The following is a 15,047-nucleotide window of genomic DNA, read 5'->3' as shown; positions in this document are numbered from 1 at the left end:
TTACACAAATTAATTCAGAAAACAGCAGGTTTTAGTGTCATAAAATCTGCCAAGAAAGATAACTAAAGCCATGATGTTTACTAATGCCAGACAAATGCAGTTATGAACCTGCCTGACAATGAGCCAATATCTGATATTGTTAAAGGTTTTCAATAAGGCTCTTTGAAAATCATAACCAGCCTCACCTGCACCTGCTTTTAAAAGCACTGTTAAGCTCCTCCTAAGTTGCCGGTCACTGTAATAAATCTCAAGGGGAAAAAAATACATGTAACTTATAAAAAAATTTTAAAAATGAAGGAGAGAAGAAAAAGCTGTCATGTGACTTACCTGTTGCTTCAAAGGTCAACCTTACAGAATCCCAGGGAGTCTGTTCCTTGGATATAAGTCTGAAATGAGCACGGTCTCTTGGAGAAACTTCTGAAGCAGGAAGATACCAGTTCTTCCTATTGGGAAAGGCAGCTTCAACATTCAGGATGCTTTATTAGTTGAAAGCTATCTACCACTCATGCAGTGTTTGGAAAATCAGAAACACATTTTTGGGTATGACAAGCAATGCCAACTCATTCCTCTGAAGCTGAAGTTAATGAACAAAGGCGTTAATTAGCTAGGTGATCTTGATTCACCTCTTGTTGTTGGGTGCCATCGAGTCGATTCTGATTCAGAGTGACCCATGTGACAGAGTACAGCTGTACCTTAGGGTTTTCTAGACTGTAATCTTTACAGAGGCAGACTGCCACGTCTTTGTCCCAAGGAGCCCCAGGGTGGGTTCAAACAGCCAACCCTCCAGCTCAGCAATCCTTCACTACCACACCAAAAAAGCGTCCCGGAAATAAAACAAATAACTGAACATTAATGCTTAGCTGTTGTCTAACAGTTAGGACTGCCACCCTTTCTCTGGACTGGAGTTTCCAGAGGAAAGATTTTATAAATTTGAAAATGCAAAACTACTCTACTGAGTGCTTTATCCGACTAGAGAAATAAAACTTTTGTAGTGATTGGAAAAAAAATACTACCAGTGGCACCTGACTTCTTGTTAACAATTTAGATAATAAAGTGCTGACATAGTGACAGGACTTGAGAACAGGCTAAGCCTCAACTAAAGCAGAAAAGTAATGAACCAACTTGATCAGAAAGTGCACTGGAAGATACCACGGGAAACCACAAAGGGGCGCTGTCTCCTCACAGTGAGCTCGGATGGTTTCGTTGATCTCGGGAATGTGCGGTGTGATGTGAGACATTCCAGTGTAATCAAACCCATTGATCCATATTCCAGAGTCCCGTTTAACCACATTTCCATCCAAGTCATGAAATGTTCTAGTGGTATGCTGAAAAGAACAAGGCTGATTGAAAAAAACTGCCGTTTCAACCATTTTGCCCACCTCCCCTCTGCAGGTTAGCGAAAATGAGCAAGTCTGACAATACTAAGAAGCAGTGTGGGCACGGAGCAACGCGGACCCTCAGACGCTGCTGGCGGGACTGTATGCTGGCCCAGGCACTCTAGGAGACCATGTGGTACCACCTCATGAAGGTAACATGCACATTCTCTTCCAGCCAGCAGTCCCCTTCCTGAGCACATACCTGGCAGAAACCCTCAGCAAGTACACCAGTGTTGGTACAGAATTGTCCAGATAGTACGAAACCACACAAATGTCTGTTAACAGTAGGTAAATAAATAAACTGGGCATCATCCTGCAACCGGAGTCTGACAGGCAGTGAAAAATAATGAACTACGGCAACACTAATCAACGTGGGTGACTGTCACATATTGTTAAGCAAAAATTCAAATCAGTACTTAAGGTCGGCCCTATCTGTAAAAACTTCAAAAACAGACGGAACTACACGACGCTGCAGAGGGCACATACACGGTAAACTAAGGTGTGACTGACCCGCACTCCCAGACAGGGAGCGCTTCTCTGACGGGGAGCTGTACAAAGGGCTGGGACCGGGGACACGCGTGGGTCTCTAAGGTACTGCTGACGGGCTTTCTTTTCAACTGGATAATGGATACACAGAAGTTTGTTTTATTATTTCTTAAAACTATGTATATTTAAATTTCATATAAAAACCCCACTATTTCAGATTCTAAAGACATGAATACTAGTACTCTTTTTAGATGAGTATTAAAAAAAATACACCCTAAACACACACACACACACACACAAGCACACAAGCACACAGGCACAGGAGACAGGAACGCACGCCCTTCCCTGTCCGTGTGTGTTAAAGGAAGCAAAATCACGTGCACAGAGCTCACCATTAGATGGCAGACTTGTGCCTAGCAGAATTCTTTGAAAAGATACAGTGCTCTGTTTGGAATAGCTTTAGTAATAGCAGAAACCAGCCTGAAGAATATCAAACTGAAAAAAGAAAAGGAACTGCAGAGGGCAGGGGGCGGACAAGCTATAGCCAAGCCAGGCTTAGCCCCTGTCTACATTTACAAATAAAGTCTTCTTGGAACACAGCCACACTCCTTTACGTGTTGTCTGTGGCTGCTTTCCTGTAAAGCAGAGAAGTGGCGACAGAGACTGGCCGTGTCGTCTGCAAAGTCCAAAATATTTATCATCTGGCCCTTTACCGAAAAAGTTTGTCAACTCCTGGCCTAGGGGAAGAAGTGCACCCCAGAATACACGAGAAGAATGGGACTTTTTACAACTAAAAATCTCCTGATATAATTATAAAAACTAGCCAGTCACTGAAAACACCTTGAGCTTCCTATAAACTAGCTGTGCTTCACTAACCAAAAATCAAACCAAGCCCAGTGCCATCAAGTCAATTCCGAATCATAGTGACCCTATAGGACAGAGTAGAACTGCCCCATAGAGTTTCCAAGGAGCACCTGGCGGATTTGAACTGCTGATCCTTTGGTTAGCAGCTATAGCACTTAATCACTACGTGACCAGGGTTTCCGTGTTTCACTAAAGGTCTGGCAAATTTTAGGATCTGCCATATAAAATGTCCTCTGGGGCTATAAACCAGGGAAAGTTGGCCCTTTGTTCAAAATCTCCTCTCTGATACTTAAGTTCGGGTATTACGATTAACTTTTCAAGGACCAATTACCTAGACTGTGGCTCCTTTGGCTTTTCTCTTTGGCCACACCATCCTGTTCACCTGTGAAGGTGACTGGAAATAAGGCAAGAGTCCTTGTTACTGCTTTTAGCACGGGCTGTAAAAATTCTGGAGAAAAATCTGAGATTTAGAGAAAGTTCTAAATCTCATTCCGGTAATCCCTTTCTAAGTTACTACATCTTCTCCATGTTAGCTAATCAATGTCACTAACGTTTCACTGTACTGCACCTGTCTTCCTCTGTCAGTTGGTGGGAGTCTTGGGTTTGCCGCTCAGCCTGCAGACATTTTTACAACCTGCATTTCTAAAAAGCTACCACTGCATACTGCCTACTTGCAACTGTTTTTCCAAGCAGGTGCGTTTTTATGATGTAAGCAGTAACAAAAACAAGTGGCCATTTCCGAGTCAGTCTCCTGGGAGACCAACGCCTGGCTCATAAGAACGCCTCCTGACGGCCAGTCTTGTTCTTTCCACACTGCCACACACAGAACAGGCGGGTCCCAGGAAATGGGCCAACAGAGAAAAGCCAGCTGGGTCTCCTGCTGACTCATGAAGCTCAAATACACGAGGCTTTCCTCTCGCAACTCTCAAAGAAGTCACGCGAAGGTGCTCTTACCTGCAGGAACACCCTCTTTGGCTTCGGACTAGCAGGATCGGAGCTGTATGGGAAAAAGGCCCCACTGCAGACGAGGAGGAAGGTGATGCCGCACACCGAAGTTAAAGCTACCAAGGTTCTTTTTGTGCTTTTGGCAAGGTAGATGAAGTTAATCTAAAACACAAAAAGGGAAAAATTACAGATATAGACGACTCACAGAGGGGTTTTTAACTGCCTTTATTTTTACAAGTTTTATTCTACCAGACAATGAAGAAATGTACCAGCATGTTCTACCAAGAGCCAACACCTTAATTATAGATGTCTCCCATCACAAATCCACACTTCGATAACAGATGCCTCCAATCTGCCTGTATGGGGCCTTTTCTGACAGGCAGTGGCAGGTGGCAGAGAAAAACAAAACTGAGCACACCAGCTAAACAATTCCACTGTCTTCCTTCCAATCCTATCAGCGCCCTGAGATAGTGAACACTGCTCACCAGACCCCATGTAACTGCCCAGCTGACTGGCATCAAAGCACTCACTAATAACCCAAAACCAAACTCACTGTCATCAAGTCAATTCCAACTCGTAGCAGCTCTATAGGACAGAGCAGAGCTGCCCCGTAGGGTTTCCAAGGCTGTAAATCCTACGGAAGCAGACTGCCATATCTTTCTCTCGTGGAGCAGCTGGTGGGTTCAAACCACCAACCTTTCAGTTAGCAGCCAAGCGCTTTAATCACTGCACCACCAGGGCTCCTAATAACCAGAAGGAAGCTTTCTCAGCTTGTTGTTAGGTGTCGTTGATTCATAGGGACCCCATGTACAACAGAATGCAACACTGCCCAGTCCTGTGCCGTCCTCACAATCATTGCTACCCTTGAGCCCACTGTTGCAGCCACTGTGTCAATCCATCCTGTTGAGGGTCCTCCTCCCCTCCACTATCCCTCCACTCCACCAAGTATGATGTCCCTCTCCAGGGACTGGTCCCTCCTGACAACAAGCCCAAAATATGCAAGATAGTCTCAGTATCCTCGCCTCCAAGGAGCATTCTGGCTGTACTTCTTCTAAGACAGATTTGTTCATTCTTCTGGCAGTCTGTGACACATTCCATATTCTTCACCAATACCGTAACTCACAGGTGTCAACTCTTCTTCTGTCTTCCTTATCCATTGTCTGGCTTTTGGACGCATATGAGGTCCACTGCAGTGAAACTCAACTTCCACTTGTAACACTTTTATAATGTGCCAAGACACTGGACTGATTTCACCCACGCTCGGAGGTACCTTCAAGACTGCCTGCAGGCCTGCACAGGCGGAACAACTTCACGACAAAGTGAAGCTGCCACCTTAGGTGATGAGCTAACTAGTGCCGACGCAATCACAACCACAAATCCAAACGTGCGTCCCCGAGACTAAGACCCTGAGACTCCCCAAGACCTGGAACTGAAGACACTACCGGAGACCACCTTTCAGCCAAACAATACACAGGCCCACAAAATAAACAATACCACCCAAGAGGAATGTGTTCCTTAGAACAATCAATTATATGAGATCAAAAGGACAACAACCGTCCAAAGTAAAGATGAGAAGGCAGGAAGGGGAAAAAAAAACAGAGGAAAGGAAACGGGGAACCCAGGGCGGAAATGGGAAGATAGCCGACACACTGAGGGGAATGCAACCAACATCACCGAAACACTTGTGTACAAACTGCTGAATGAGAAACTGATTTGCTCTGTAAACTTTCACCTAAAACACAATAAAAAATTTTTTTTAAAATCCAAACATGGGCGATTAAGGTGAGTGGCTCAGCCTCAGGTGGGCATCCAGAAAATCCTAAAAATACTTGTGTTAGCTTTTTAAATGTAACAAAATTCATAGAGGATACACATGACTAAGAGAACATGCCCACAGATCCCTCAGGGGTCCTGAGAGAGCCACTTTAAGAAACAATGATCCAAACCCAGCTCCTCCCCTTTTCCTTCTCTCCATTCCCAGCCCCAAGTGGTCACTAAGTAGGGAAGAACAGAAATATGAAAAGATTTTGAGATGGAAATGAAAAACTAAGCAAACATTTATAACCTGCCATATAACTCTACTATGTGAAGTGTAAAGGATTTTCATGTCTACGATATCCCACCCAGGGTAATCGCCAGCACAACGACACTGGTTTTAGGTCAAAGATCCCATCCTATGTCTGCACACTCTGAGTACAGAATTTGGCAAGGCAACCTAGGGCTAAAGACAGTGAGTTAGCAAAACACGTGTCACCCTGCCTGCCCCTCTTTCTCCTAATAGTCACGACATTTAAAACATGGCTCAAAAGAACAGTTTCAAATATCCTGTCAAGTAATGAGCTTCCCCTCCACTGGAAGGGTGACGTAATTAGTCCAGAGAATCCTGTAGGTCAAAAAAACCTCCCTGCAATGAGCTCTGGGGACTGTCATTCTTGAGCCAGCTACTAGCAACAGGACCACAAAGTGACCCTTGAGCCTCAGTTCAAGCCCTAGTTTCCCCATTCACATGCTCCCTCTTCTCCGAATCACGAATCACAAGCCTCATCTCTGCACCCCCACCCACCTTCTGGAGGAGGGCTGGTGGTGGTGATGGGTGAAACGGCATCACAGAGCAGAGCAGGAAGAAAGGGAATGACCAGAAAATGACAATGTTTTGGATGCCACTGTCAATGGAGTCACTGGAAGGATGCCCTTCCAATCCTATTTCTGTCTTAAATGCGGCATCTGAGCTATTTCTCTCTGAGAGTCCCCCTTCTGACCTGCTCCTACTAGCAGTCCAGCTTTGGTTTCCATACAGTCAATACAACCACAAAACATCTCACAACATGGATGAATCTGGAGGGCATTATGCTGAGTCAAATAAATCAGTCACAAAACGACAAATATTACATGAGACCACTATTATAAAAACTCAAGAAAAGGTTTGCATACAGGAAAAAAACACATTTTTTGATGGTTACGAAGGTGGGACAGGTGGGAAGTGCAAATCACTGACTAGACAGTAGACAACTGTCAACTTTGGTGAAGGGAAAGACAACACACAATACAGGGGAAGTCAGCACAACCTCACCAAGGCAAAGTCAGAGAAGTTTCCTAGACACATCCAAACACCTTGAGGGACTGAGCTGCTGGGACTGAGGGCTGCTGGGGATCATAGTCTCAGGGGTATCTAGGTCAACTGGCATAATGTAGTTCATAAAGAAAATGTTCTACATCCTACTTTGGTGAGTAGCATCTGGGGTCTTAAGAGCTTGAGAGCAGCCATCTAAGATACAACTATTGGTCCCATTCCATCCAGAGCAAAGGATAATGAAGAACACCAAAGACACAAGAAAAATATTAGCCCAAAGGACTAAAGGACAGAACCACAGCCTCCACCAGCCTAAGCCCAGAAGAACTAGATGGTGCCCGGCTACCAGCATGGACTGTTCTGACAGGGATCATAATAGAGTCCCTGACAGAGAAGGAGAAAAATGTAAAACAAAATTCAAACTCACCAAAAAAAGACCAGACTAGTTACTGGCCTGACAGAGACTGGAGGTACGCCCGAGACTATGGACCCCAGACACCCTGCTAACTCAGAACTGAAGCCACTCCTGAAGTCCACCTTTCAGCCAAAGATTAGACAGGACTATAAAACAAAAAATAACACACATGAAGAATGTGCTTCTTAGTTCAATCCGGTACATGAGGTCAAACGGGCAATACCTGCCCAGAAGCAAGGAGAAGGCAGGAAGAGACAGGAAAACTGGACGGATGGACACACAGAACCCAGGGTGGAAAGGGAAAGTACTGAAACGTTGCGAGAATGCAAGCTATGTCACGAAAGAGTATAAATTTTTGAATGAGAAACTTGAGCTGTAAACTTTCACCTAAAGCACATTAAAAAAAAAAAAAAGTTTTCCGGGTTCGTTTTGTCCCCTTTCATATGATCATGAGACAGAATAGAAATGTCCCACATTCTGATCATTTTTCATGGGCATCAATAATGTTCATTCGCTGTCTATAATTTCCTGTACTAGGGATCCAGTTTATGACGCAGCTGACTTTAGATTAGAACCGAACCTACAGATGATGAAAAACACCAAACCTACTAGTAATGTGCATAGAGGATATAAAGGCTTAATGTTAAAACCAAAAGAAGTAAACCCTGCAGGCAAGAAAGAACATTTAAAAGTTTTCCATTCGCCCCTGCAAATACCAATAAGGACTTAATCATTATCTTTAAGGTAAAATGGCTCGAATTCCCAGATTTTTTAGGACTAGCCCAGCAGAGCTCACACAGCAGTGTAAGAATTGCTCCACAGGGCTACGTACGCAAAGCCACATTGTATACAGGGCTTTATTTAAAGGGTGTTCATGGATAATGTCCACCATGTGTAAGATTCGGGGCCCTGGTAACACAGTGGTTAAGCACTTGACTGCTAACCAAAAGGTCGGCAGTTCAAATCCACCAACTGCTCCTTGGAAACCCTATGGGGCAATTCTACTCTGTCCTATAGGGTCGCTATGAATTGGAATTGACTCCACAGCAATGGTTTTTTTTGTTGTTTTTTTTTTTGCGGGGGGGGTGGGGGTGTCTTTTTTTTTTTTTATTGTGGTAAATACGTATGTAACAAACCATTTGACATTTCAACAATCTTTACACGTACCATCCAATCACATGTTCATCATGCTGTTCAATCATCAGTCTTCTCCATCCCCAAATCATACCACCATCCTTAATTAAAGCTCAAAAAAAAAAAAAAAAACTTTTGTTGTTGAGTCAATTCCTGCTCATGCCAACCTATAAGGCAGAACAGGACTGTCCTATATGATGTCCAAAGAGCAGCTGGTAGATTCAAACTGCTGACCTTTGGGTTAGCAGCCAAGCTCTTAACCACTGCACCACCAGGGCTCCCTAAATACCTACTGTCTTTTGAAGCTGACCTCCACATAAGATGCCCTTTACTGTATGCCTATGAAAGGGCCCACTCTCATCTCCATGAAGGAAAGGAGTGTAATGAAGTCATACACTGCTTTTTCTATTTGGTCCCCTAGCCTCAACTGTCAGAATTGATCTAAGGGAATTCAGTCAGTATTTCTTAGGAATTCCAATGACAAGAACCACAAAACAGAGAACTATCTCCCCTGGAGGGCCCAGCCAGGATCTCCTCCAGTGGGACTCTGGAGAGTGTGGCCACCACACCAGAAGCAGAACCCTGCCTGGGGTTTGGTCTAACAAAGTGGGGCAGGTTAAACTCTGTGCCACTGTCTTCTTTCCCCTCTGGAGGGTCCCAAGGGAAGAGAGGCAGGAACAGCAGAGGCAGGGGCAGCAGAGGCAGGTCCCTGCAAGGACAGCACACTGACAGTACACTGAGGGCTGACAAGGCCTATGGTGCTCCTTTATAACCTGGCAAACGGGGGCATGTTTGTGTGTCATGAGTGTGCTTCATTCACCCAAGGAGACAGACTCACTAAGTGAACTTTCCCGGGCTAGCAGCAAGGCAGTTGAACGATAACGAAAAAAACCTCATCAGAGTTCATCTTCCTTCATTAGCTCCAAAAAGTACTAATATAACAAACACCATGTGTTTATTAGCATTTGCTTCCAATCAGTAAGTTCAAAATACACGATTAGAGATCATGCAAAGAGCTCACCACCAAAGAATCTCTACTAATTCTCACATTATACAAATTCACATTCAGGTAGACTGAGAGGCTATTTGAAAAGAAGTATAGTTGGAGGCTTCAGGAGGATGCAAGGCAAAAATGAGAACAAAAAGTACTGGCAAAATCAAAACGGCAATGAGCAGCCCCATTCTACATTTTCTTACCACACTGAACCCACACGATGCACAGCCACGCAGCACTGCTTTGGCTTAAGAGTTTCTCAATAAAGAAAAAGCCAGTGCTATTTCACAGACCCTAGTATGACTAACTGTACCATATATTCCTATCAAACAATAGAGAAAACAAGTTTTATCCCTTACGAAATAGGAGGAGAGGATCATTATACATCCAGCCAGGATGGAAGCCAGCACTGCATCAGGTGGGATTTGTGTGCCGCTCCTCCCGAGGATGGGGGTGAACATCTCGAACACTGCCCAGATGAGGTACAACACGTACAGGTACGGGACAAACATCCCCAAAAGGTAAAACACCAGGAATTTTCCTCCAGCACCTAGGAAAAAGGAAAATATACATATATGAAATTCTACAGTCAGAGATTTTTACAGTCCTCGTGAACCTTGGCACCTACCATACATTAGATGTTCCTGATCAAAATGCAGAAAATGCAGATCAGAATTCCAAATTCTCATGGAATCCAGAGTTTCTGGAGCCATGGAAGCTGGATAAATTCCCAAAACTACTGCCTTGAGATAATCTTTAAACCTTAAACCAAAAAGATTCCCTGAAGTCTTCTTAAAACTACACAATAGTTTAGCTTAACTAGTAAAGAATGTCTGCCTCGAGCACTTTGCTCTTTTAAGAACTACGTATATGGCATCAAACTTACAAGAGCAACTCGAAAGAGTAGATAGGAACCTTAGGGGGTGGTAAGTTTATATTAATGTGGGGGAAAAGGAGGGTGAGGATGGTTGCACAGCCTGGAGAATGTAATCAATGTCACTGAATTGTACATGTAGAAATTGCTCAATTGGTGCATATTCTGCAGTGTATATTCTCAAAAATAAAATACTAAAAAAAAAAGGCAATTAAAAAAACGTTAGATGTGACTTTTGCCCTTTTGGTACACATTATCTGTTGAGATAAGACACTTAACTTGCAAATACAAATGTGGGTTAAACAAGATACATTAGTAATATATTAGAATGAGTTTATAAATACAAAATGGGATAGAGTATAAGATAAAAACCTATGTGATCTGAAAATTAAAAAAACAAAAACCAGTAACACTATAGAAAACCTACCCAACACGATTAAAACAATAAATAGTCCCTAGAAACTTTAAGTATTCCTTTTTTTAAATTTTTTTATTGCACTTTAGGTGAAAGTTTACACAGCAAATTAGTTTCCCGTTCCATAGTTTGTACATAAAGAATCCTCACGACATTGGCTGCATTTCCCTCAATGTGTCAGCTATCTCTCCATTTCCGTCCTGGGTTCCCCGTTTCCTTTCGTCTGGATTTTCTAGCCCTTCCTGCCTTCTCATCTTTGCTTTTGGACAAATGTTGTCCTTTAGGTCTTGCATAATTGATTGTTCTAAGGAATACATCCCCCTCGGATGTTACTGTTTATCTTATGTGCTTGTCTATTGTTTGGCTGGGAGGTGGTCTCCGGGAATGGCTTCAGATCCAGGTCAGAAGAGTGTCTTAGGGCCATAGTCTCAGGAGTTCCTCTAGTCTCTGTCAGACCAGTAAGTCTGGTCTTTTTTGTGAATTTGATTTTTTGTTCTACATTTTTCTCCTATTCTGTCTAGGACCTTGTGTTGTGATCCCACTCAGAGTGGTCGGTAGTAGTAGCCGGGCACCATCTAGTTATTCTGGTCTCAGGATCATGTGGGATGGTTCATGCGGTCCATTAATCCTTTGGACAGAGTCTTTGTTTTCTTCACTCTCCTTTGCTAAGAGACCAACAGTTGTATCTTAGATGGCAGCTCACAAGCTTTTAAGACCCCAGATGCTACTCACCAAAGTAGGACGCAGAACACTGTCTTTTTGTACTATCTTGTGCCAGCTGATGCCCCCCAGTCTAGGATCCTTCATCTTTGAGCCTAAGAACTTCATCCCACAAGGTGTTTGGTTATATCTAAGAAGTTTCCATGACTGTGCGCCTTGTGTGCACATTAATATACATACAGCACCTACAATTAAGGATGTAGAAACAGCCACAACCAAACCTGTATCTGCAAGTGGGTGTGTTTATTTTAAGTACATTAAGGATTTTTTTTTTGTATTAAAAGCAACTATATCCTACCATGGTACTTAAAATCCTTGTGCAGAAAAAACTTTGTGAGCAGTGGAAATGCTATCCAGACAGCACTGATAAACGCCATGCAAAGTCCTTGGTAAGTCAGAGTTACCAGAGAAACGCAATGCACAAACAGCGAGACATCAAAAAATATTTCTCCTAGATATCTGTCACTGGTATTCTGAAAGAAAAAGAAAAAGCAGTCTCATTCATGGGTCGCTGATTGTAATCTAATTTCCATCACTCAAGAAAGTTGCATTTCGTTGAAAGCTATACTTCAGACTTTCAAATAAACCCAGAAAAGGCCACCTCCAATGTGAAGTAATAAATTCAAATTGCTGCCTGGGAAAAGAGTCGTTAACGAGATGGAATAAAAACAATGCCATCACTTGCATTTAATCTGTGCTACTCTTCACAGGGCTAAAGGCAAAGTGTGGAAATGTTTTAACACTGGGGGGGCGGGAAAGAAGGGCTTAAAAACATTAATCCCTGTAAGCTTCCTGTTTATGCAACTTCCCCAGAACTGTTCCGAGCACACTGAAGAAATGGCCTCGGAAGGAATGCTGCCAGCCTCTGGATCACGCCCGCATCACACTGGGAAAACTGCGGGGCCTCCGGGGCACAGGACCAAGGGAGCTTTGCTTGATTTTCCTGGCCTTTTCTACTTCCAGGAGCCCTGGTGGTGCAGTGGTTAAGAGCTCAGCTGCTAACCAAAAGGTCGGCAGTTTGATTCCAACAGCTGCTCCTTAGAAACCCTATGGGGCAGAGTTCTCTCTGTCCTATAGGGTCGCTTTGAGTCCGAATGGACTTGATGGCAATGGGTTTGGTTTTCTTTTTTTTCTGCTTCCAACTGGACTTGCAGTGCACCTTTCCCTCTTCCTGTATTCCTGGAAAGGAACCCTGGTGGTGCAGTGGTTAAGTGTTCAGCTGCTAACTAAAAGGTCAGTAGTTAGAACCCACCAGGGGCTCCCCAGGAGAAGATGTGGCAGTCTGCTTCCACCAAGACAAACAGCCTTGGAAACCCTAGGGGGCAGTTCTACCCTGTCCTCTAAGGCCACTATGTTGGCTGACACTTGTGAGACCTGAAGTCTGAGGTTCCTATGCAGCACCTGGAGCTCTCAGAGGAAAGCTGCTATGTGAACTTCATACACCTTCGCACCTGCATAAGTGAGTCTATTAATACAAACATGAAAATTATAATTCCAGTGCAGAAATACCAAAAGTGAAATGCAAATATTTAAGTTTTTCTCTCTTCTTGCTTTTCATTCCTAGGGCATGGTTGTTATAAGGGATCCGACTTCAAGAGCTCTAAAGAGTTTCACACACGTGTTTGCAAAACAAGTTGAGGTTCATTTGACGAATCCCCCTTGGACAATGAAAGAGAGGCTACCATCGTTAAATATTTAAATACATAACACGCCGCTGACCAATAAACTTGGTTTTTAAAAAGAGGAAAATAATTCTTACGAGTCAATTTCAAGCTGACCACCACTCAGATATTTAAAAACAAAGATCTCGACAATGAAAACTGTAAAAACTGACAATGTCTTACATGAAGTACCCAAATATAAAACCCCATTGCTGTCAAGTCAATTCCAACTCATAGCAACCCTACCAGACACAGCAGAACTGCCCCACAGGGGTGGCATAGTGGTTAAGAGCTTTGGCTGCTAACCAAAAGGTCAGCAGCTGGAATCCACCAGGTACTCCTTGGAAACTCTATGGGGTATTTGTCAAACGAAAATGAAACACGTTAGTCTTTCCATTATGTTTCAGCCGGAGATTCCGACTGCACACTTAAAATCAGTAAAGGGAATTTACTAACCACCTCTGCCCCAGCCCAGCCCACCACCACCAACAGTCAGCCACACTCGGGTTGCATACAGTGGCAGAGAGAATAAACGTGTGAAATCAAGCTCCACAGTGTAATTCTTTTGGCAACTGAAGCAACCAGGATAAAAGTATTAGCTCAAGCATGAGCAGGTAGCTAACGTCAAAGAACCTTTCTTCAATAGGGCCTGTAAACCTGGAAGGGCCCCTTGGACCACATCCCAACATTAACTGAAGCTGAGACCAGGTTCAGGAACCAAACACACCCTGTAGAACAATGCTGGGTTAGAGGTTGCATTCTAGTCCTTAGCAGGGCAAACTGAAAAAGCCAGTATACATTGGCCGTCTTGAAAATAATGGAGTTAAGAAAGATTTTCCCCTTTAACTCACTTGGAAACTCAGAAACCAGGGCTCTCTATTTCACTGTAATTTTTTTTTTTTTAGTCCTATTATTTCATAACCCTAATTCCTAATTTTATTTTTAACCAAACAAATTTACACAGTTTAAACCATCATATGGTAATATTCCCTAAAGAGGCATTGGTACCTCATTTTGGGACCCTGTCTCCTTCCCCTTTTTTCCTTTAGCAAGGTGTCCCACACACACACACGCCGTCAGAATCCACATCAACGTACAGGTATAAAGAAAAAGTGATGGAAAACTGAAGAGAAAAATCAGCTCTCAGTGTAATATTCTTTCAGGCAGCAAAGACCTGCTGTGCATCAATGCTGTGAGCCAGACACAAGGGAGATGGCAAAGAACAAAACAAGCCCTGCGCTCATGGAGCTTACATTTAGTAGGGAAGAGACATTAAAACAACATAAATCACTGGGTGAGCCCAGGGAGGGAGGGGGGTGAAATGAAGAGCACAGTCACAGATACAGCAGGTTTAGCAGAGGCAGGAGGTCACCCTAGCAAGTCTTGCTGCCACCACCACACGAAACACTGTTTACAGCCTAGCTTCATAACCTCAAGTGACTCCTGCAACCCAGCCCTCACAATGCAAAACCTCTCAGAAAACTAACAGTCCTGGGAGCTGGTTTGCTGTAACCCAACAGCAGAAGGCCAAACCCAGTGACTCCCACTTGAGTTTGTCTTCCATCCTTAAAGGCAGCATTAGCAATCAATAAACATGCCTCCTACTTACCACATAGTAAAATCTTTTTGCGAGGGTATGTATGAATATGATTTTGGCTACAGCTGCAGTTCCATACAGACAAACAGAAACATAGAAGTGGTTATACCATGAGAGAGACTGTCCGATGAGCGAGATGAACACTGCTATAATGAGAACGGTAACGAGGCTGGTGAACCAGCTTATCAGAGTGATGCCAAGCCCACAGAAGAAGTCCTTCATGTAGTGAGCAGCTGATGAAAAGGAAACACAAAGCTAAGGTCACCATCTTCATAAAGTTAACAGGTTAAACAGGATAAACAGTAAAACAAAAAATTCACCACTGTAATTGAAAGGTGGAAACCCTGGTGGCATAGTGGTTAAGAGCTATGGCTGCTAACCAAAAGGTCGGCAGTTCGAATCCATCAGGTGCTCCTTGGAAACCCTGTGGGGCAGATCTGCTCTGTCCTGTAGAGTCCCTGTGAGTCAGAATCAACCTGACAGCAATGGGTTTGAT

The 15,047-nt window shown here is 43.6% G+C and overlaps 2 protein-coding genes across 4 annotated transcripts in view; one reads left to right on the top strand and one right to left on the bottom strand.

The window, feature by feature from the left end:
• The window catches only part of RIC1 (RIC1 homolog, RAB6A GEF complex partner 1), a 135,918-nt gene extending 128,311 nt beyond the window's left edge, over positions 1 to 7,607 (top strand). The window contains exon 27 of the transcript XR_010322868.1: positions 1,393 to 7,607. The gene's annotated coding sequence lies outside the window, so the exon portion shown is untranslated. The remainder of the gene's footprint in view (positions 1 to 1,392) is intronic.
• ERMP1 (endoplasmic reticulum metallopeptidase 1) overlaps positions 1 to 15,047 on the bottom strand; it is a 55,871-nt gene that overhangs the window by 18,702 nt on the left and 22,122 nt on the right. For 2 of the 3 annotated variants that reach the window (XM_010587954.2, XM_023545283.2), the window contains exons 8-13: positions 14,564 to 14,784; positions 11,592 to 11,766; positions 9,644 to 9,834; positions 3,681 to 3,833; positions 1,123 to 1,325; positions 328 to 443 (exon numbers count right to left, since the gene is read on the bottom strand). In XM_010587954.2, coding sequence (XP_010586256.2) covers positions 328 to 443; positions 1,123 to 1,325; positions 3,681 to 3,833; positions 9,644 to 9,834; positions 11,592 to 11,766; positions 14,564 to 14,784 — 1,059 coding nt within the window. Of the gene's footprint in view, positions 1 to 327; positions 444 to 1,122; positions 1,326 to 3,680; positions 3,834 to 9,643; positions 9,835 to 11,591; positions 11,767 to 14,563; positions 14,785 to 15,047 lie in introns of those variants that run through there. The other variant, XM_064290535.1, reaches the window with a different exon arrangement.

The sequence above is a fragment of the Loxodonta africana genome, chromosome 9, assembly GCF_030014295.1.
Source record: "Loxodonta africana isolate mLoxAfr1 chromosome 9, mLoxAfr1.hap2, whole genome shotgun sequence".
NCBI lineage: Eukaryota > Metazoa > Chordata > Mammalia > Proboscidea > Elephantidae > Loxodonta > Loxodonta africana.
Note: the sequence above shows the minus strand (reverse complement) of the source record. Positions and strands in the feature narration are given on the sequence as shown.